This window comes from Amblyomma americanum, chromosome 6 (assembly GCF_052857255.1).
Source record: "Amblyomma americanum isolate KBUSLIRL-KWMA chromosome 6, ASM5285725v1, whole genome shotgun sequence".
NCBI classification, from domain to species: Eukaryota; Metazoa; Arthropoda; class Arachnida; order Ixodida; family Ixodidae; genus Amblyomma; species Amblyomma americanum.
This window is the reverse complement of record NC_135502.1, coordinates 75763748-75785228: the sequence shown is the minus strand read 5'-3', so window position 1 is coordinate 75785228 and position 21481 is coordinate 75763748. Positions and strand designations below refer to the sequence as shown.

Genomic DNA, 21481 nt, shown 5'->3' with positions numbered 1-21481 from the left:
ATTTGCTGCCTATGAAAAGTATCAGTTCAGGGCAAAACGTATTTGGTAAGGCAGGCTCAGAAAAAACGCCGCACTGTGTTGCGTGCGTGCTGAACACTTCCAGTCTGGTGATGGCGAACTATGAGCCAAGCCAAGTGCAGGCTAGCAAAGACAAATCAAGCCAAGCCCATCCAAATTTGCTACAGCTGCACTCGCTCATCCCTGTCCGAAACTGAAGAAGACACGGAACGCTTCTTTTCACTACTGGGCGTTGGTTCTCGGCGTTCCGTTAGGTGCTAAGATGGGTGTAATGCAATTTTTAAAGTTATGAGGCCAAAGCAAGATTTCCGGATGGTGCAAGGCTTCAGCTAGCAGGATCAAGTTCTGCTTCACACTGGCCATATTGAAAGAAACTGCAAAACCCTTTATTTCATGAACAGATAGCTCGCATTTATGGCTATAGGCTACACCTGCAATTTATGCGTGCATTACACTCATCGGCAGCTTGACTGAATGCCCGTTTATAGTCTGCCCCCCCCCCCCCATTCTTCTGAAAATGATTATTGGATAATGAGGAAATATAAAAGGTAATCAGGATGTGCACACCCTCTCTTTCGACAAAGTAACTCGCCAGCAGCGCACAGCATGGCCATTCAGTTACACTCCAAAAGAAAAGTATCAGCCATAAGAAAACTGAGAGGAGCTATATCATAGATTGCTGGACAAATGCAACACGCTCCATCGGACTATTCCTCTTGCTTACGGTGCAAAAAGGTACAGATATTCGTGAAGTCAACTCGCTTCCGAATTTCGCTCTACTTCGCGATATCCAGCAACGCCCTAGGCAAGTGTACGATGAATATCACGACACCAAACACTTATTCTAGATCACACCAAGGGCTGCTAAGGCATTTCAATCCCTTCGCTCGATTCAATTTCCTTTCAACAATTATTATTCCTCGGTAAGCTGAACCGCCCGCGCCACGTTCCTCCAAAGGCTACCGTGGCCAGTTTCTTGCACCGAATAACTTAAGCATTCAGAAGAAGTCCCACCGACCCGAGTTAAGACCGCGGCTCGGAAAGCAGCCCTATGAATAAGATATTTCTCGATCACACGGTCTCAACCTGCGACCTCGTGTCCACATCGCAAGGAACCCCCAAGGCCGGTGCGGTCTAGTCGAAGCGACGGGAAACCACCAAAGACCCTTTTTTCTCTTGTTATCGCGGCGAAGCGAATACCTTTTGTGCCGAAGTGAAAAGACAGCTTTTTGGACCGCCCTTGGAATATAATAGATTATAATTTACTTCCGTGAATCCGGAAGAGGCTCAAAATGTAAACGTAAGTTTCACCTAGTTGACGGTATTCGATCCCCTTTTAAGAAAACAAAATAAGAATTTGTAATTCCGCAAACTTTGAGTCTCCGAGCCTGTTATAAGTTCCAGACATGTACAGCAACATGGCTGAAGACGTTGTAAAAAAAAAGCCGCAATATGGCGGCTTGACAGTGCCCCTTCTTTTCATAAGGCGTCAAATTTCTCAAAAAACAGGCTTAATAAGGGATCTTCGGCTGTACAATTCAATTTCATGATGCTCTCAGAATCGCACCGAGAAGATGTAGAGGATAAGGAACTTTGAGCAGTACACTGTTTGCATTAAACTTTCTTAGTGCTTTGGAGCATCGCGTTAGTGTAGTCGGTGTAACTTTAAGCGCGTGTTCGGGTGCAATATGAAAACGAAGCCATGTAAAGGCTGCCGCACTCCCCACTGACAGCGAGAAGTGGGTGCGTGTCGGTATCAATCTGTTTATTTGCACAGAATTCACCACTAATCAACCAACGAGAATTCAGTGGTAGAAAAGAAAATACAGCACGTCAATATTCTCTTACAGTTAGCAGCAGAGCGAAAACATTTAGATTAGGCTAAGAAGATGTTTCTATACATTTTTTTTTCCTTTCACGCCTATAACCTTCTGAGACACGCTTTCGATCGTTTTCCTTATGAACAAGGACAAGTTTTCAATACTCTAAGTACTCGTTTTCGTGGCAAATATAGCACTACTCTATTCGATATTCGTAGGACTATAGGATATTCGAGCTACGTTGTTAAATTGGTTCTTTCAAATATCGGCCATGCATCCTGCACATACATGTACGCATACAAAGAACACGCCAGCTCCATGACAGGCGACACAAACGAATCACCGTAATGTGTTTCGCGAAAGCAGGACAAGCTAGCTGTCAGAACACTTCGCGGGTCTGATGCGGAAGTTAATTCATCTAAGTGCCTGTCCGTCAATCTGACAGGACGAATCGCATTCTTATGCTACCTTTTGTACGTATTTCAACATAGACAGCTGTCAAGAAAGAAGTACTTAGGTACAGTGGCGTTGCTCCGATACGCACCCCTTCCATGTTTATTATCATCCGCACTCAAGTAGAATACGCTACAAAAAACAAAGCCATATATTCCAATTAATGGCTTTGGTGACCACAAACTGCGAACTCGTCTTTTTAATATACTGAGTAAAACTTATTGAACGTCACGTTTGAAGAGATTTTGTGAGCATTAATGCGCGGGGTGCCAATTTTTTATTGAAAAAATTATTACCGTAGTTTCCGGACAATAGTCCGCGGACTATACATGTTTAAGCACTTAAGCAGAGCAGAATGGTGGGCCTGTTGGTATGGCATGTTAAAGAAGGAAATACCAGCCAGAAAAAGACGAGCACACCAGGAGAGAACACACAGGACAACGGCTGGCATTATGGTACCGTATATGCTAGACCACACTGCAAGGTGCTAAGGACTCCTACATGAAGATAAAGAAATCAGATAGCGGTGTTCATCAATTTACGCCACTTCTGCAGTGACCATAGAGCTGGTGGCGTACCTTATGTTGGTCAGCAATATCGTATCTGTTCCTAACGGTAGTTTTTTTCTAGTTTCATTATTTTCAGGGACATCTTACGCCATTAATTTTACTTTGGGTCGAAGGCCATAAAAGAACTTGATTATTTGAATAAGTATGCTTGAGCGTCTGTCCTGCCTTGGCGCATGCGTTGAGATTACTCGGCGGTCTGTACTCAATAAAGAATTCGGTTGTTAGTCCAGCCGTTGTCCTGTGTGTTCTCTCCTGGTGTGTTCGTCTTTTTTTTTTGGCTGGTATTTTCTTCTTTAAAATACATGTTTAAAAGCTGAAATCTTGGGTCACACAGACTATACAGGATTTTACTTTTTTAGACCGTTTCTCAGAGCCAAAGAAGTCTACCTGTGGCTATAAAAGAAGAAAAAAAAACCGTACCGAGTGGACGCCACAACATGTTACCGTGCTGTTTAAATAACAGCCAAATCAACTTCGATATGCAATAAAATTTAATATCTTGCTTCGAAAATTTTATTTTAGCCGAAATTTACCCCTTCGGACTATATACCGGGTGCGGACTATATAAACAAGAAAATTTTATATTTAGTCAGAACTTCACCCTGCGAACAACACACCGGATGCGGACAATAGTCCGGAAATTACGGTACAAAAGTAGCTTTTTTTTTTTGGCCTCGCTTGAACCAGTCTTCTGAGTGGACAATTTTCAATTCAGGGAAATCATCTAGTCGACATACTGGGCTAGGTAAATGAAACAAAAGAGCGATATATCTTCCTTTATTTTTAAAAGTGACTCGTTTTTCTTTAAGCACGTGTCCCCGCTAGGTACATGTGCAACCTGGGTGCTCTGTTTAAGGGTGCATTATTTTACTATAAAACGAAATCTCCAACTGGTTCACTCCAGACGCTTTGAAAGTCATACTGAACGCGATGGTACAACTAGTCCACATCTTCTAGCTTATAACATTATGGTACCGTATATGCTAGACCACACTGCAAAATGCTAAGGACTCCTTCATGAATATAAAGAAATCAGATAGCAGTGTTCATCAATTTACGCCACTTCTGCCGTGACCATAGAGCTGGTGGCGTACGTTATTGTGGTCAGCAATATCGTATCTGTTCCTAACGAGTTTTTTTTAGTGTTATTATTTTCAGAGACATCTTACGCCATTAATTTTACTTTGGGTCGAAGGCCATAAAAGGTGCATTTTTGTCCGGAAGGAAATGAAACGACAAAAAATAAAGAGAAACAGACGAACACGACTGTTTTCAACGTTAATCTTTCCAAAATCGAACACAGTAGCCTAGTGGGTACTGTGTTTCTAACACTGAATACGCGTTCCCGAATTCGATCCTGGCACCGTCGGCTGCACTTCGATGGAGGCAAGAGATAAAGCCCTCCTATCACTTATATTATAGTGCAGGTTAAAGAACTTCAGTTGGTCCACTTCAAGAGCATGCCTCCTATACCCCAGTGTAGAGTCCCGAGTTAATCGACATACGTACCATCTCAAAAAAGCACCTGGGCAAAGTAAAGAAACATGCGCCAACACCGAGACAACAGGTTGTCCTTGACATGCGTTGTGAAACTACCACGAATTTCACTCAGTAGTAGTATGCCTTGCTTCGACCAACCGGTCCTGTTTGAATTATTGTTTTGGCACGTAAAGATCCGTTTATACCATTACCACCCTTAATCGGTCCAAACATGCCTGGCTGCGCTGTAACGACCACCCGTTCCCGCCCTTCTCTCGTTTTCTCTTCGTCGTGTTTCCTCTCGTCTTCCATCGCAAGAAGCCAGACTGCCAGGCTTCAGTGTCCACCAGAGTGGCTGTTCCCTGCACGCTCTTCTCTGTAATGGCACGTATCTGACGAGTCCTCCTCGGCACGACTCCCCTCCTTTCACGGGATGAACGGTTCTCCACCAGTGGCGCTCAGGGCGGCAGCGATGTTCCTCTCGCCGCTCGCACAGGCGTCGACGGCCCTTCGGACAAACTGCGGCCGGCTGCATGCATATGGAGCGAGGACCAAGAGGCCATAACGTGCACCACGGAAGAGGGCCACCGCCGCCGCGACCGTCGCTAATCGCCCACTTCTCGCTAACGATTGTGGATACTTGGCGCGCGCGCCCTCTCGGGCACGACTCCGGGCGCGGCGCAGTTGCTGTTCGCCATTCAGGCGAGCGACCGTTGCGCGCTGAGCCACTGGCCTGGTCTTGACATGAATAAAATCGCCCGGGCCGCGAATAAGAGGGAAGAGGAGGAGGTTCTCGCTATACAAATAGGACGGCGCTGGAAATAAGGCGGATGTATCTTCCGGCTGGAGCAGGTGTGCGCCAGTTATGAAGAGCGCTTGAAAACGAGTGGCGCAGTCGGCGCAGCGAGTTCATTGATTACGATTAGTGTGCGACGCTTCGTATAAATACTAACATGCCTGTGTATAACATAATCGAGATGGAGAGAAAAAGAGAAACAGAAGGACGGAAAGGCAGAGAGGTTAACCAGGCGATGTCCAGTAGGGTACCCTACACGTGGGGAGGGGAACATAAGAAAAAAAAAGGGAAGAAAGAGTGGCAACGAAATTCCCAGATTCTGGGGCCTTGGACAAAACCTTTATCACAAAGGTCAACGGTGAAGGCGCTCCTGAAGTTCTTAAAGGACTCGGGGTTGAGTTCTCTGTTATAAACATCAAGCTTTAAGTGTACGCCCTTTGTCCCCTTGTCAAAGTTATCGATGGGCCCTTCGAAAACATAATCGAGAAATTACATCAAAGTAAGGCAGCTGAAAGCGGTAAGTGCGAACTGAACGTCGTGAGACGAAATTTTTCATTATCATTAATCAGCAGGCAAGTCGCAGTTATTGTCTAAATAGACGGACTTGAAGGAAATCTCGTTACCTTTCAATTAATTCTAATTCACCTTACTATTTACAGGTACCATATCGTACCTTGGCAAACTACAAACGCTACGGGCACGAACGCAGCCTGCTGCGCCACCAGGCAGCATGTATAGTCAGTGCAAAACTTCGGATGCTATACGGAACAGAAGAACGCTAATAAAAAGTTGAAAAATGAAAAGCACAAATTACAGCCGAAACAAACGCACTTACTGGATCGGCGCACCTGAGTGCCACTGTCCCGGTTTTTCATTACAATATACAGGTGGAGTTTAGGATTCGTGTTAGTGTCGTAAACGTCTGTAAAGTACGCAGAAGACGCCGTCAATTCAACGTGATTGTCATCGCCATTATTCATTATCACGACCATAGCAATGGTTAACGGAGTGCGGAGTCTACAGCAAGGCTGTGGCCCCTCCCAACGACCTCCAATTATTCCTATACTACGCCTATAAGAACAGGAATAATATACACAATATTGTAACGAAGACAGGACCGGCACAGATCACAGTCTCAGCGAAGTCCAGCGCACAGCAGGGAACTCACAAGATGGCTGTCCGAACCACACACACACTTCGTCTTTTCCCACCGGCACACGCACACTTCGTCTTCATCGTCGGCGCGCTCCCATGAGCACGCGCCAATATTGGCACGCAACCATGGCCTTTCTTTTAAGAAAATAGCTTTGTGCAATTTATTTACAACGCGTGGGACCTTCGTTTAGAAAAAAACTGAGAAGCTTTTTCTCTTCGCCAAACGCCAGAGAGAATGGAGATATATATTCCGATGATTGGAATGTTTTTTTTTGTGCTCTATCGAGGAAAAAAAAACGGCCGCATTAGGAGCAAATACGTGAAAGAGGCGTCGGTAGTTTCATATACATTCTTAACACTTTAATTTTATTACGCGAGGAAAGCAGAGCTTGAGGAAATTACATAAAAAAAAACAATTGCGGGAGTGGCCGCACAGCGCGCCCTGTAGGGTACGGTTGTCACGCCACTTGCCTGAATTGTTTCTATTCTTTCTGCCTCGCCTTTTCTTTTTCTTATCACTTCGCCACTAATCGTGCATACTTATTCCTTGTTGTCCGCCTTCTAACGCTTCAGTTTGTTTGGTCGTCAAAAAGACAGCTCGACTCTTCACAACTTTCTGCAAGCCCCTTTGCGGACAGCACCGATTTCTATTAAAACGGGGCGTTGGCCCACCGTTAAGCCGCGCATTTGTGCAAACAACGCGACGTCCGTTCCCAACGTCAAAGCGCGCTTATGACTCCTCCCGCGTTCGACGCTATGTTCAGCGCACGCGAGGCGAAAGAGTCACGCCATCACCGCCACAGTCGACCGCCAACTCGGCCATAACGGGGTCCCGGCCCGCGCCTCGCCGAGCCCCAGGCGTGCGTGTCACTCGGTAATATATTTAGAAATCTTCGCCGGCCACGTAATTAAATGCAACGGCGGCGAGTGCGCCGTGCTAAGCGGAGGGCGCGCTCGCCTGTTCACGCGGCTAAAATCAGCGCCGTTCTTCTTGCAGCTCTTCCGGACTGCTCCAGTTTGGAACAATGCGAGCAGCGTTCAGCCCCTTTAGCGTACGGACGATGTTCGCGCGGAATTCACGCGCAGTACGAACCCGCGAGTGCAATGACGTCACTCCTCGCGTTACTGCCCCGCAGCAATTCATTTGCAACAAAACGGTCTTTTTTTGGTCTTTACTTGAATTCGCTGCTCCGTTAGACAACAGTTTTGTGCGAGTCGGCATTAGAGGCATTAACAATTGATTACTTCGGCGTGAATGGTGTAAAAGGTGTTTGAGCACTGCATTAGGAGTGTTTCTATGGTTGTGTGTTGTGCGCATTTCCATTTTTAATTCCTTGAAGTTCTATTAAGACAGGTTCTTCATAATTGTTTGCAAGCGCAATTGAGTTAGCTGGCGGGACAACAACGTGAACTATTTTCCCGTCTCTTATGTCTTCGATGCGTTCGCAGTCTATAAATAGCTGGCGAAAATGGATTTGGAGCGTGCATTCAAAATTTCTTGACTGCAGCTTTGGCCACTTAGAAGAAACGGACAATATTACCACCTCGCGCTCAGAACTTGCCTGAACAAAGGTTGAGTTGACGGCGAAGTTTAAGTACGAACTGCAAGCTTTCATTTCGCAGTGTCCTAAATAGAATGTTAGCTATGACAGTCAATGTTTCAGGGGCGTAAAAAAAAAGGGAACATCAAGTGAGCAGATTTTGTACAAAGTGGTGTAAATCTTAGCGACGGTCCGATCTGTGCAAACAGTTAATATAAACATGCCCCCTCAGGAACTGTTTCTATCGCTCCAAATAAGTGAATGAGGAAATCTACGGTGGAACAGCTACATATTTTCAGTTTTCAGGCCCTAAATTGAACTTGGAAAGGTTCATGCCAATTATTTTTACGGTGTATTTCATATTTAGTTTCCCTTTAGATTGGAGACCTTCAAAAAAGATCCGTTTCGTTCAAGCAAATAGTTCAGTCCTTGCCAATGTTCAAGAGGTCTTTGATCAGTTGAAATGTTTTACTGTTTATAATTTTGCCAAAATTTTTGATGGCTTTTAAGCCTTTTTGGTCCACTGCGTGCGTACAGGTCTGAGGATTCCAGGATTTACCTAAACGTAAATGCGACGATATACAACACAGTGTTATGGCCCGCAATGGTGGCGGTTTGTTCGCCTGTTTAGTAGTCTAACTAAAAATGCGAAGTCAGTGAAGCTGCTGCTGTTTATGAACGTGGTATAAGAAATAAGCCCACAACCCTTGAATTCTGGCCTACACCTTTGCCCTCTATGCATGCAACACCTTTTATTTTTTACTGTAAAAACAAACAATGCTCACTTAATTAGTTGGAAGCTCTAGCTTTCTAACTTCGCTAGAGTTGGACTTGAGAAAATTGAATTAACTGTTTCTAAGCCGAACATTATTCGACCAGCGACATGTTGAAAGCTTCAGAACACAGTATATATATTCACGGAACTTATCCTTTCGAGTGAAAGAAATCCAACGGCGTATACAGAAACGGAAACTCAAAGCAGACGTCAAATTTCTTTCTCTGAGCGTTAATGCTCCAGAAAAAAAAAAAAAACAGCGACGCCTTGTGCACAGCGAACCATCCCTTGGCAATAACGATGTCAGCGAACACCCCAAAAACAAAAATGTCGTTAGGCTCCCAGCAAATACAATGAGATCTAATTCCCGCTTATCTCCGTTCCGAGCCCACGGTATTCATTAAAGAGACCACCCCGATTTCAGCCAGGCCTGCCGAGGGAAATGGGCAGGCAGCCTGCGGGGTCCCGGCGCTTGCAATTGGGAAAAGCTAAAACGCCCGGTGCAGGGATGCAGGAACTCACAAAATGAGATAGCGTCGACCGATAAACGGCGACGGCCACATTCCTCTAATTTCCGCAACAGTAGCACAACGGGCTATACAGCTAGGCCAGTGCGAACTTGGTACTTTTGATTTTCACTCTTTTTTTTTTTTTGCTTCAAGTCAATTTTAACTCGAGTCCACAAGCTGTTGCTACTACTGCTGCTTCATGTGCTGCATTCTGCAGGGCTTAGCACTACTGCTGTTTGCTTTTATTTCAGGTTTATTAATGCTGCACTCGCAAATACGCGGGAGCGGGAACACACACATACATACGCACACGCGCACGCAGGCGCTCACGCACGCACACACGCTAACGCAAACGGTCGCACTTCCTAGCGCGTCTTATTCACAATCACACTGCTCCTTTCCCATGCCCTTCGGACGGCCACATATCGGAGTTTCTGTTTAATTATAGGAAGATCGCTTTGACTTGCCCGCTTCTTTTTGTAAAGGCGTTGCGAGGACTACATATATACGCCGCAATGAATGGGCTCAAATGGAGGCTCTGTTTGTTTTCCTCTTTATACAGACGTCTTGCTGCTTGTGCTGCTCTTGCACCACCTTCATCTCTCTTCGCTTCATCGCATGTTCTTTCTTTTGTCGCGCACCGCAGCTGTGATTCTTGTTCGAAGTCGGGCCGCTGTGAAAAAGAATAGGAACAAGAAGAAGCGCGGTTCTTCCAGGGGAAGGCGCCGGAGGAGGACCATTAATTTCATTGGGATAAGCAGCTCCGCTCGGGGACCCAACGGCGGCGGCGGCGTCCAACTTATGTGCGCGCGCCTGCATCGGACATGGAACAACTCGATAGTGCCCTGTTTTCTTTATGGCGGGCCGGCGAAACAGGCAATGAAGGCGGAGGGAGTGGAAGAGAAGGGAAGGGAAGAGAGTGGCGTGTACGGCAATACTAGCGAAGGGGAAGGCGCGTGTCCCAGCATCGAAACAAGCCAGTTGCCAGGGCTCTCCAAACATGGGGGACGTTTCTAAATTATCCCCGATATTGCCGTCGTCGGGGTCCACCCCCCCCCCCCCCCCCCCCCGTTCTTCTCTTGGCGTCGCAGCCGCACTGGCTTCGCTCTGTATTTACGGGCCAAGCCGCTGCTGCTGCTGCTCGGTGCGTAGCGACACGAACACGTACTCCTTATTTCTCTGTCAATATTATTCTTTCTCGGATGCAGGAATATATACGCGAGTGCGCGGGTGATTTCGCCACCGGCGAAGTTTTCCGCGTGGTGTTTCATCTGCGATTCATAACGCCCGTAAGGCGCCGCGGTAGTATTTCATTTCGTGTATTTATGGAGAAGCTTGCAGCTATAGCGATGTTTGTTGACGCTTCGTAACGACACGGCAGTCTGGAGTTTGAGCCGATCCTTAGGATAAGGCGCGCTGGTGCTGCAGAGTATTTGGGAGGGGGGGGGGGGGGGGGGGGGGGGGGGGGAGCAGCAGTATAACGACTTGCAATAAACTCGTAGCGCTTTCGAGTCACTGAGGGCGTCATTACGTGTGCGGCTAGCCAGCGTTCACGAATTTGTGGTGCCTTTAAACTAAGCGATACTTTTCTTTAACAAAAGAAAAGTTATATATTTGTTTCATTAATTCCTTCGTCGTAAGCTTCAAGCGTCTCTCGGGGCGAAAAGACTAATTGGGTCTTGTCGGGTACTCCTGTAGTTTTCTCGCGAACAAAGGAACTCGCTTATGTTCGACACGGTACTAAAGAAAAGAGAAAAATAAAAACGCAAAGCCACGCTCACCGGTCATCGCCTTCTATTTCTTTAATTTCTCCCGCATGGCAGAGAAATCAGCGCAAGATCTCACTTCTTTTTACATTATTTTCATCTAGCAGTTTCGCTTTCACATTTTTCGCTTATCCGTACAATGAGTGGAGTACATGCACTTGACGAGTTAGTCGCCCACTTAAAGAAACCCGGGTTCTCCAACATTTTCTTCCACTGCCCAACATACTTGAAGCTCTAACAAAGAACCGAGCTTCGTAATTGCCATTTTACTTTTAAATTCTTTGCCGAATGATGCGTCACTGATTTTCAGCTACATAAGGCTAATTTTTCAGGCCATTTCAAGCGTGAACTTGCTTTCACTTCTCAAATACACGGCTTCCTGGAGTCACTAGTTTCGCTACTGAGATCGCATACCGAAAGTGGAAAAAGAAGACTATACCAATATTTGAGCCAAGCACAAAAATGTAACGCTCTGTGCTGCAATTTTTAGCCAGTGGGAACGTAGGACACAGAAATTAGTGTGGAAAAAGCATTATTGATATAACTTTCATGGTATTATTTTAACAATTCGTTTATAGTTTATAGTTTATGGGGTTTAACGTCCCAAAGCGACTCAGGCTGTGAGGAACGCCGAAGTGAAGGTCTCCGGAAATTTCGACCACCTGGGGTTCTTTAACGTGCACTGACATCGCACAGTACACGGGCCTCTAGAATTTCGCCTCCATCGAAATTTCGACCGCCGCGGCGGCCGGGATCGAACCCGCGTCTTCGGGCCAGTAGCCGAGCGCCGTAGCCACTCAGCCACCGCGGCGGATCTTAACAATTAGTCCCGAAGCCATGCAACCAGTAACTCTTGAGAGATGAACAACGCACCGTATTCAGTGAGGTTGGGATTTAATGCTGACAGAACGTAACTGGCCAATCATGAGAACGACGGAGCGAAAGCGCTCCCAAAAACAGCAGCTGCCTAGTTCTCAAATTAGACACTGTCACAGTGGTTTCACTGAACTATTTTTGACTAGCGGGGCGCAAACCTCCTTTCTTTAACCGGAACGGCGCTGTCAGACCACTTAACACGCGGTCGGTTTCAGGCCTATCGTCCTTACAGTTTCATTTTAGAGTACACGCGTGGTGAATCATTATTAAGAAATGACCGATTCTGAGGTCTAATTAATGTTAATTTTCAGCATCAACAATTTGCTATAACCCTTTTGATTTTAGTGCACTTGTTGGTCGCCCAAATACTGGCGCAGATATTGTTCCACTCATCCGCCCAACGTTGCTCCTGTGGATGCCGTTGTCAACAGCACCAGTTCTCACAAATTTTGCTTCAAACGATGCCAAAACTTACCCACGACGAAGAGCACCTAACTTCTGCAGAGACTGCTACAAAATAAAGTGGATGCGTTTTCGATAAGCAAAGCCTTATGAAGAGCTTTTTCTTTCTTGTACAAGCACGAAAGTCTCTAATCAAGGTTAGCTATTGCACCTTGAAGCTATCTTCGCTCGTCTAGGCTAAGCTCCATAGGTCAGCGTTTTTTATGGCTTCTGTTTGTGTGAAATCTGAAATTGCAGCAAGCGCCTGCTCATAATACACTGTTAAGATGAGAAGCCTTGAACTCTGTTCATCGTAAAACATGGTCGAGCTTGCTGGGGCGGAGACCAGCATACCTTGCATAACGCAGCTGCAGTGCTGGTGTCAGCATGTTCTAGCTGCTTCTACCCAAAATCCGGGCCTCCCTCTCTACCCTCCTCAGTCAAACGAGCGGGGGATCCTGGGCGGGCTCGACCAACGCGCAGTCGGAGGAGCGACGTGCCTTTAGCTGACGCAGCTTTATCTGAATGACCCTTTTATTTAGCGATATTGAAGGAAGAAATTTTGGAATGTTGCTGAGCATTTCTTTTTTCTCTTTGTAGTTGTTATTCATTGGAATCTATTCAGAGCGGCAATCTTATTTTCATTGCTAGAGCGGCGAGTTAATTCTCGGTGCCAATATAGAGGGGTCAGGCATAAGGCTAAGATCCGAAGGAGGGACATGTTTAATGTGCTGTTTATCGTTCTGCAAAAGTCTATCAAGTGAAATAGGCGATGGAGTGTTGGTCCTTTGAAAGAATAGGCTAGTATTGCTTACACCTCTCCCATGACGTCACACGACTAGACTATTGCGCCAGCTACCTGCACGCGATCTAGCCGGCATCAAGAACAGGATTCTTGATTTTAGCCGCGTTACAACATACGGGTCGTAAAGCGAATACACAGGATGCACTATATACTAGGAATTTGGCCTGGAGTAGACAACGATTGCTTCCATGCCGTCTACAATTTTGTTGAGGAAGGACTCACACTGAAAAAGGCTCTTTCGCGTAACTTGAACTAAAACATTAAAAAGATACAGCAGCGCAATCAGGGCACAAGTGAGGGGTAAAGCAGGCTGGAGTGCCGATACCTGCCACATTTCAAATATGTGTCGGCTTCAGATACACTTGGGGGGCGCTTTGTGAGATGGTAAAATTAATCACATCAAATTATTAACTGCGTCCTGCCCTTGCCGCGTTGCCGGCCGGGCGTACCTGATATAAAAAGACCATACTTCTTCCTCATATCATTTTTTTTAATGTGTCCAGCATATCTTACCCCCCCCCCCCCCCCCCAAAAAAAAAAATGTTTCTGTCTGTGCCAGTCATAAGTTGTGGCATGTGGAAATAGTGCAAGAAAGTCCTACAGGGTCACAAGAAACCTCTCAATCATTTGCTCTAGCAAAGGCACTGTTGATAAAATAGAGAAAAGAAAAAAAGAATAAATGGCCTTGGAGAAAGCGCAAGAAAATGCAAATCACTAAGCTAACGCTCAAGTCAGTGTTTTACTTTAGCAGAATGGCCTAGTGCATTTTAAAATCTTGGTTTGTGCAATGTGAAACCCCTGGCAGAGTCCGGTATGCTTTGTTGGGCTTCCAATCTGGTATCACAACGCTTAGCTCTCAAACTTAGGTCTGTATCAGCGTGGTAAAGTGGCTGTGAACGAATATCGCGCCAAATCTCGCTATTATTGCATCCTGATTTTCTGGTTACCAGGTAGTAATTATAAGGTATATCGTCACAGTCACTGAACGAAGGAATTACGTCTGGTTCATCCGCAAAAATGGCACTTCGCAGACGAATGAAATCATTCTTCATTTAAACAACAGTACTGTACTACGCATCCCAGTCGTTCCTAAGCCCACCTCCGCGTCCTTCTTTAACGTAGCCCTATTGGCAACTGCCCCAGTGCAGCAGAAACCACCGGGTATCTCTTCTAAGTTTCTATTATCCCATCGCAGCTCTTTTGTCCGCTCGGCAAGACCCAGCGCCGCCTTTTAAACCGACCTTGTCGTTAGCGTTTCAATACTTTCCAGTCCTGAGAGGCCGTGTGTTTTTTTTTTTTCATCATTATTTAGGTTTGCTTCGCTTCCATGCACGGCTAGCAAAGGCTATATTTCAAGAGAGGATAGCGAGAATGATGGATGGATCGCACGGGTCGCTACGTAAGCCTTTCTTCTCGGAGCTTGGTCGCCGCTCCACGTGCCTGTCTTCAAGAGCTCAAGAGCTGAAAGTAAAAAAAAACAAATTGAGAACTCCCCATAGGGACGAAGGGAGGGAGGGCAGACAGGCATTGCGGTCGCGCCGCTGACCTTATAAGGCTCGGGCAGTTTCTTTCGTTGCTTTCCTTTATTCTTTAATATTTAGGAGCTCTATTTACATTTTTCTCCACCTTCGTACCCCTGCCCCGAATGGCGTGCTTTCAGTGCGCCCAAGTTCCACTTTTCTGTTTCTAAGCGTCTCTTTCCTTTTTGACGCAAGTTTTCTGTAGAAGTTGCCCCAGCGAAAGTCTGGTGCTAAGATCCATCGGTTGAGCACAAAGTCCTTCGCCAGCGCGCTCTCGGTGACACGTGCGCTTCACGCTTATCTTGCTTGTGCACTGATTTCCGATCGCTTCGTGCATACAACGCTGTGCGCTCTGGTTTCACCGCGAAAAGTGGCCGCTGCGTTCTAGCTATGGAGCACAAGGCAGGATCGATTCATCGCGGCGTCGAATATGTTTTATAAAAAAAAAGATAATGGGAGGGAGAGGAAGAGAGGGTAGAAAAGAAACGAAAAGAAGACTGAGGGGAGGAGGAGGGGGGCAGTGAACCAGACACATGCCCCTTTGGCTACTCGGCACTGTTGAATGGAAGATAAACACGACTAAGAATTTGGAAGGGGCAGTATAAAGTCTAACATGCCAGCACCGAACGAAGCGGAAATGTTTTTAGCGTACCGGAGACACCAGTTTGCCGGATGCCTCCAGCGCACGCCCAGTGGCCCCGCCTGGCCGCCATTCACATCACTGCGCGTGCGCAGGAGACGCCCGGTAAAAAACGTGTATTAGTTGGACGAGAATGTAGAAGCTTAAATGTTTGGGCGAGTTGGTGAGATTTGCTTCAGTTCTTGCCGCAAAAGCTTTTTTTTTTCTGTGATTAGCGCTGCTGATTGCATGAAATACTTATTTCTGTCAATTTTGATCTTTGTGAGTGGACATAATTTGTACTCCTTTGTCTAGTGGATTTATGCCTTATGCCTGGTGCCGACTTGTAAGGTCGCTGAGACCAGTCTAGCAGTGCCTTATTCGTAGCTTTTTTTTTTCTCATACCCTCGCTTCGTATGTGTAAACTGAAAAAATAAACTTCAAACTAAAGCTATACCACGCGGCACATAACAAGAATAAAGCTCTTTCACCTCCTCTTACACATCTTTTTTTGCGCGCTTTTTTTTTCGCGGTCGAATTTATTAATTAGCAGCCCCTGTAGACGTCGATCACTTTTGAGTGACGTTGCAGTGACCACCTCGTCGTTCTCTGTCTTCTTCTTGCAGCACGTCCCGCCCGAGGCAGTCCCCAGGGCCTGGGCCCTCGGCTGCTGGACCCACTGCCCGCGGAGCTCCGCTTCTCCAATTCGACGGGGGCCTCTCTGCAGTGCTCCGCCCTGGGCCAGCCGGCGCCCCGAGTGACGTGGATGCGTGAGGACGTCGAGCTAACGACCCTCGAGGGAGTGCTGCTTGTGCTGCCCAACGGCACGTTGCGGTTCCCGCCCTTCGCGGCGTCGCAGTTCCGCCAGGACGTGCACGGGACCACGTACAGGTGTCGGGCGACGAACCTGTTCGGCGCCGTCCTCAGCACTGAAGTCAGAGTGCGAGCAGGTACGCAAACGGGGCTGATCCAAAGGCATTGCCACCACTAGCATTGCCTCCATTACGCTGCGAGAAGCGTTTTCGACCGTACACATCTCTACGTTCTAGTAAATGAATTTCGCGTCACGTTGCCGTAACCACTGCAACGTTGGTGTCATAGATACGCCACGAATACAGTTCTAAAGCCGCATCGCTTTGCAGTAGCTGCTGACTTTTTGTTCTTGAACAGCCTACACGAACACGAGAAGGTATTTGATGATTACTTTTGTCGATTGCGATTGAGTTCTACGAGGTTGAATGTTGCACCAGAAGACTAATTCATAAAAAAGACAAAGCGAAGGACCTGTACTACGTCTATGGCAGCGATACAGTGTTTAAGACTAAGGCTTACTATATCACACACTATCTCCGTTTGCACTGTCATTATGTGAACGCTGCTTATCTTCAATATGATTCCGGCTATTTTTGTTCACATCATTTATAATTGTGTCTATTTATTTTCAAATATCTCTATGAGGAGCGAATAGAATTGCAAAGAAATTTCTAAGGTATAGGGCGCAGCTTCCTTTAACGAATTCATCAAACGATGGGATGTCTCGCAGACAGCTTATCATATGTGACAATACTGGACTGCACTGTGCATCCGCTTTGGCGTTCGCAACGCATAATCAACATTAGCTTAGGTGGGCAACACCCTCACAAGTACTGGTCTGGTGTCGCACGTTCTAGCTCTTTCTCGACGCCAGAAGTCACCCGACTGCACCATATGTCTCTTTGTAGAGGACTCGCGATAACAACGCTCCTGTTTCCAACACACCCTAAGATCCTCCTCTCCTTATTAACAGATAATAATTGTTTGCATATCGCTGATCCCATGAGTTCTATTTGAAGGCCCCTACAGGGACAGGTCGCGTCTGAAGACATTTTACCTCAAAAAAGTGTGCAAGCCGACCCAAGCCGGTGCTTGAGGGACTAAGTTTTGCTTACACTGCTCGACAAAGACCTATGGAATGCCGCTCATGACGTTGGGGCAGTCAGCTCGTTGAATTATGTTTAAGCTTGTTAGATGCCACAAATTCCGGTCACCACTGCGATTCAATATATATATTTCACTCAGAGACCTCATAGCAACCGTTCTTCGCACTTTTCAAATATCTCTATCTTGCCATGACCACCTCCTAAGCTATCTACCTTGTAACCATCCAGCCATATCTTTCTGACTACATCCCGCAGGCAAGCCACATTCTTTCAGTTACCGCCGGGTTTGTGCTCCAGGCTAGAGCAAGCCAGCGCCAAGGACATTCGAGAATCTTTAGCTTGAGCATATATCAGCTGAGCTGTACGAAGCGGTCCAGCAAGCATTTTTACCCACTAGTTCGGATAAGCTCTCCAGAGCTTCAGCGCTTGAAAAATTGCTTTGATCTGTTAAGTCCAACAGGGGTCTAGTAAGTGAACACAATATTCGCTGTAAGAGTACGCACTAGACTTAGCGTCCGTTTCTCTTTAAACAAGCTCTGTTTTCCGCATTGAACAGAACAAAGCAAGAAACCAAAATAATAAAAAAATACAGAAAAGGTAGAACTAAGCGTCCCCTGTTTTCCAACTTCCCTGAGAAAACTGGACCGTCACAGCGCCGCGAAACTAATGACCGCACTCTTTGCTCCCGCCCCATGAAATAAAGACAGAACACGCGGGCGCGCTCGACCGCGTAGATGAGCGGCAGCACTGGTTTAAACACGAGCGAACAAGCAATCAAGCCGGTAAAAATAAAGAGGGGTAAAAAGAGGAGGAGGGGTTAGGAGCCGGGGAAGAGGGGCAAAAAAAAAAAGCGCAGCGCTTGTCAGGAGGCAACAGCCACACCATCTCCTTTAATGAGTGGCCGAGGGCGAGTCGTCCACAACGCAAATACTCGGGAGCGCGCGCAGCCGTGAAAAATGACGTAGGCGCCACAAGAGCATCGCGCGGCGCTCGAAGGAAGGGGAGGATACGGAGCCTGCAAGAGAAGCAGCAGCCGCGGAGGGGACAGGGCGATCTCGCGACACGAGTTCTCCGAGCATGAGGACCACGCGTGACAAATAAGGCCCGGCTCCGGCCTGTCTCTGAGGCTCGAGCCGCTTGCTGCCGGACTTCCCTGCCCACTCTTTCTCCTGATGTCTCCGAGGGAAAGGGGAAGGGAAAGGGTCTGTGCACCGCCCGAGGAAATGGCCGGGAACGGAAACCGGAGCGAGGACACCCCCTGCTGCCGGAAGCCGGCCACCGAGTCGTGTAGCGATCGGCCCTCTGTCTGGGCCTGGTTAGCGATGACCACGAGACCGACGGGCTCTTCGCTGGGCTTATTGTGTATTCTTTTGCGCATTTTATTCGTATACCCGTCGGCAAGGTGGCATTCTTTGGATAGAACTGTACTTTATCGCGGCGTGGCCTAAAGCTGTTCTCTCATCTACTACCCAGGGCAAGGCACTCGATCGAGGCCTGCATGAACGTTGTAAAGCTATTAACGAAGATCTGGCTGGTTTAACTAGGCTGATTGCCTTTCGGTCAAGTCAATGGCGCCTAGAGCACTACCACGCATTTTTCCCCGCCGCTACTCGCTCCGTTCTTTCGTTCTGTTGGCCATGCCACGTGCCAACATGCCCAACTATAAGCTGTCTCTCATACGTCCGTTTATCGTGTTTTCCGAGCTCAAGCTTTTCGAAAAACAACTTCCCAAAAAATATTACTTTTGGATTATCTTATCTCGCTGCGATCCCAGAAGTGCGCAGGCAAGACTCACACTGCAGATGCATCACAAGAGATTGGCTTCTTTGTTTCAATTTTATGGAATATCAGTTGGTTCGAAGCCATTAGTCAAACTTTGGCGGGAAAGACCGCTGCCATTAAAGTAATAAAATGAGATGTATTGAAAGATAGACACGTTTTACTGCCTGACAGGCGAGCGCGGGGAAAGAACATTAACTATATTTTAATAACCGCAGGCCCACAGTGCGGGGCTGCAATGATGTTTAATACGTATCTATTACGGGACTGCATTTTATTTACATGTAGTGGCTAATTCTGCATGTTTCTAACTTTATATATTAAAAAAAGCACTCTATGTAAAATGGTTTGGAATATGGTCTGAGTTAAACAAAGAAACGCAAGTAACAATGTAATTTCGCTGAGTGCTGTTCATGGCTTCAATAGAGCCAATACGATGGGCTTTGCAGAGAACAACTGCCACTCAGGACATAAGTACGCAGTTGTGATAGAGAACACAACGGTCTAATGTCCAGGGGAAGCATGCAGAGAAGATCTTTTTCATCTTCATTCAGTAAGCAGAAGGTTTTTTCGACTAAAGAAGCAGCGGAGTCCACCGATTTAACAACATTAACAAATTATACCGCTGCTGGCAATGGTGAATTGTTCTCAGAAAAGAAGAAAAACGTGGTGCCTAGAATTACACCAAACGCACTGCATTCTCTCTTTTCACACACGTTAGGTTTTATTGATTGCTGAACGCAACGTAACCTGAGCGAACGCCGGGGGGACGTTCCCAGTCTGTGGCTACACTCTAAGCCCGAATACGCCCATATGGTTGTAAAAAGAAAGTGATATGTCATCTGGCGTAATTAATTTAATAATAGGGAGTGAGAAAGAGGACAGCTTACTCCCTTTTTACTCCTTTCTGTTTAGAGTGTACAGAGAATAAGCGCGTAACCCCTGAAGTAGGTCCTTCACGAAACGCCCCCTCACTGCGTCTCGCTCGCTCTCCTGCGCAGTTGTGGAGCAGTACTACGAAGTGCAAGTGTACGACGAGTTCACCATTGCCGGGAACACGGCCGTTCTCCGCTGTCACGTACCGTCCTTCGTCCGAGACGACGTCGTCGTTGTCTCCTGGGAGCAGAAGCTGGCCGACAAGACCAGCGTCGTCGCAAACGGTGAGGTTCTCGTTTTGTTGCTGTTGTTGTTGTTGGTGGTGGTGGTTTGTTTGCACTCGCTCACTTTCGCTTACCGCCTTGGCTGTTAGTATGTATCCTCTGCGCAGTTTCGTGCTCTCTACACGGAGCGAGGAAAATGCTTCCGGGTTTCTCTCATCCCCGCCAGGGGACACCTGATTGAGTCGTTTCGCTGAAGGGCTTAATAAACAATGATTCGCCGCGCGGACACAAGCTCGTACGCGTCTCTTGTTCGTAACGAAGTTGCAAAAGGAGCGGTGGAGACCGGACGCATTAAACACTGCGAGCAAACAGGGTCCGAGCTTTTGCTGCAAGAAAGGGGTTAGGAGTGAGAGCGTGACGACGTCGGCAGCATCAGGTGAACCGGAAACTGTCGCTCTCTTGGGTTGTGCTGCTTGGTTCCTCGCTTGAAGAGGTGGTGATGGAAGGGGGGGGGGGGGGGGGGGAGGGGGAATTTGAAAAAAAAACAGAGAACATTGAAGAAAAAAAAAACATGGTCATGCATAATTGCGCTTTTGAAATGACTTAGAACAAACACTGTAACGACATATCGCACCAGTGTTTCTGCCGTTCCAAGTAATTTCAAAATCGCAGTTATGTATGACCATGTCAACAACCAACTAGCCCAATTTGAAACCCTCTTAATTGAAAAAAGAAAACAGAAACTGTGCTCGTTGTATTTTTTTTCACGAGGTATGAAAAATCGCAAAAAAAAACTGATCTGTCTAGTGGCCCTTAAAGATTGTAATCAGAAAATATCCTGGTCAGAATTCAACGTGAGATAAACAGCTGCTTAAAGAAAAAAAAGCGCCAAAAAGTGCCGGTTATTTCTGCATTATGGCTAAGCTGCAAAGTAATTCCAGGTTTAGTTGTCGACATCATGTTTACCTGTCAGTTCATAAAAAAAAGGCCTAAATGAGTGCGGCAAGAAAGAATACTTGCCTACTGCATTCTCGTGAAGTGTCTTTTCCTTCCCGTTCTAAGTGTACTGGGGCCAGGATGATAGCAAAAACGTTGCGCAGTTTGGTTCCACTTGAGAGCGCGGCTACACATGGTGAAAATTTGAAACCCTGGATTTGAAACACTGGACTGCTTGTCTGCGCATAATAATTTTGCTGCCTTAAAAAAAAAAAGCTTATGCTCCCTTCAGAGCCTGTAAACAACACGACACTCCTGTTTTTAATTTCTGGAAAATTTTTAGCTGCTGACTTGAAATGTAGGAATGATAGAGAAAAAAAAGAGCGATGCATTCACAGAACCGGGCTGAAAATCAAAGATACGTTAGCTAAGTGTTCTAGAAGTTACTGATCGCACATTTTGGCACCTCACTCTCCCCCCCCCCCCCGCCCCTCATATACTTGCAGCGTCACTACCTAGATTACTTCAAAGAAAATCACATGGCATAATGCTGGCTTATGATAGCTCATATGTAGTTTTAAATTGATCTCATTGTCTGTAAATAT

At 46.6% G+C, this 21481-nt stretch overlaps 1 protein-coding gene across 2 annotated transcripts in view; it reads left to right on the top strand.

Moving 5' to 3' along the window:
• The window catches only part of LOC144093725 (cell adhesion molecule Dscam1-like), a 266531-nt gene that overhangs the window by 124151 nt on the left and 120899 nt on the right, over positions 1 to 21481 (top strand). For both annotated transcript variants that reach the window (XR_013306314.1, XM_077627387.1), the window contains exons 2-3: positions 15769 to 16092; positions 19842 to 20000. Coding sequence is in view for 1 of the 2 variants with exons in the window: in XM_077627387.1 (XP_077483513.1) it covers positions 15769 to 16092; positions 19842 to 20000 (483 nt within the window). In the remaining variant the exon portion in view is untranslated. The remainder of the gene's footprint in view (positions 1 to 15768; positions 16093 to 19841; positions 20001 to 21481) is intronic.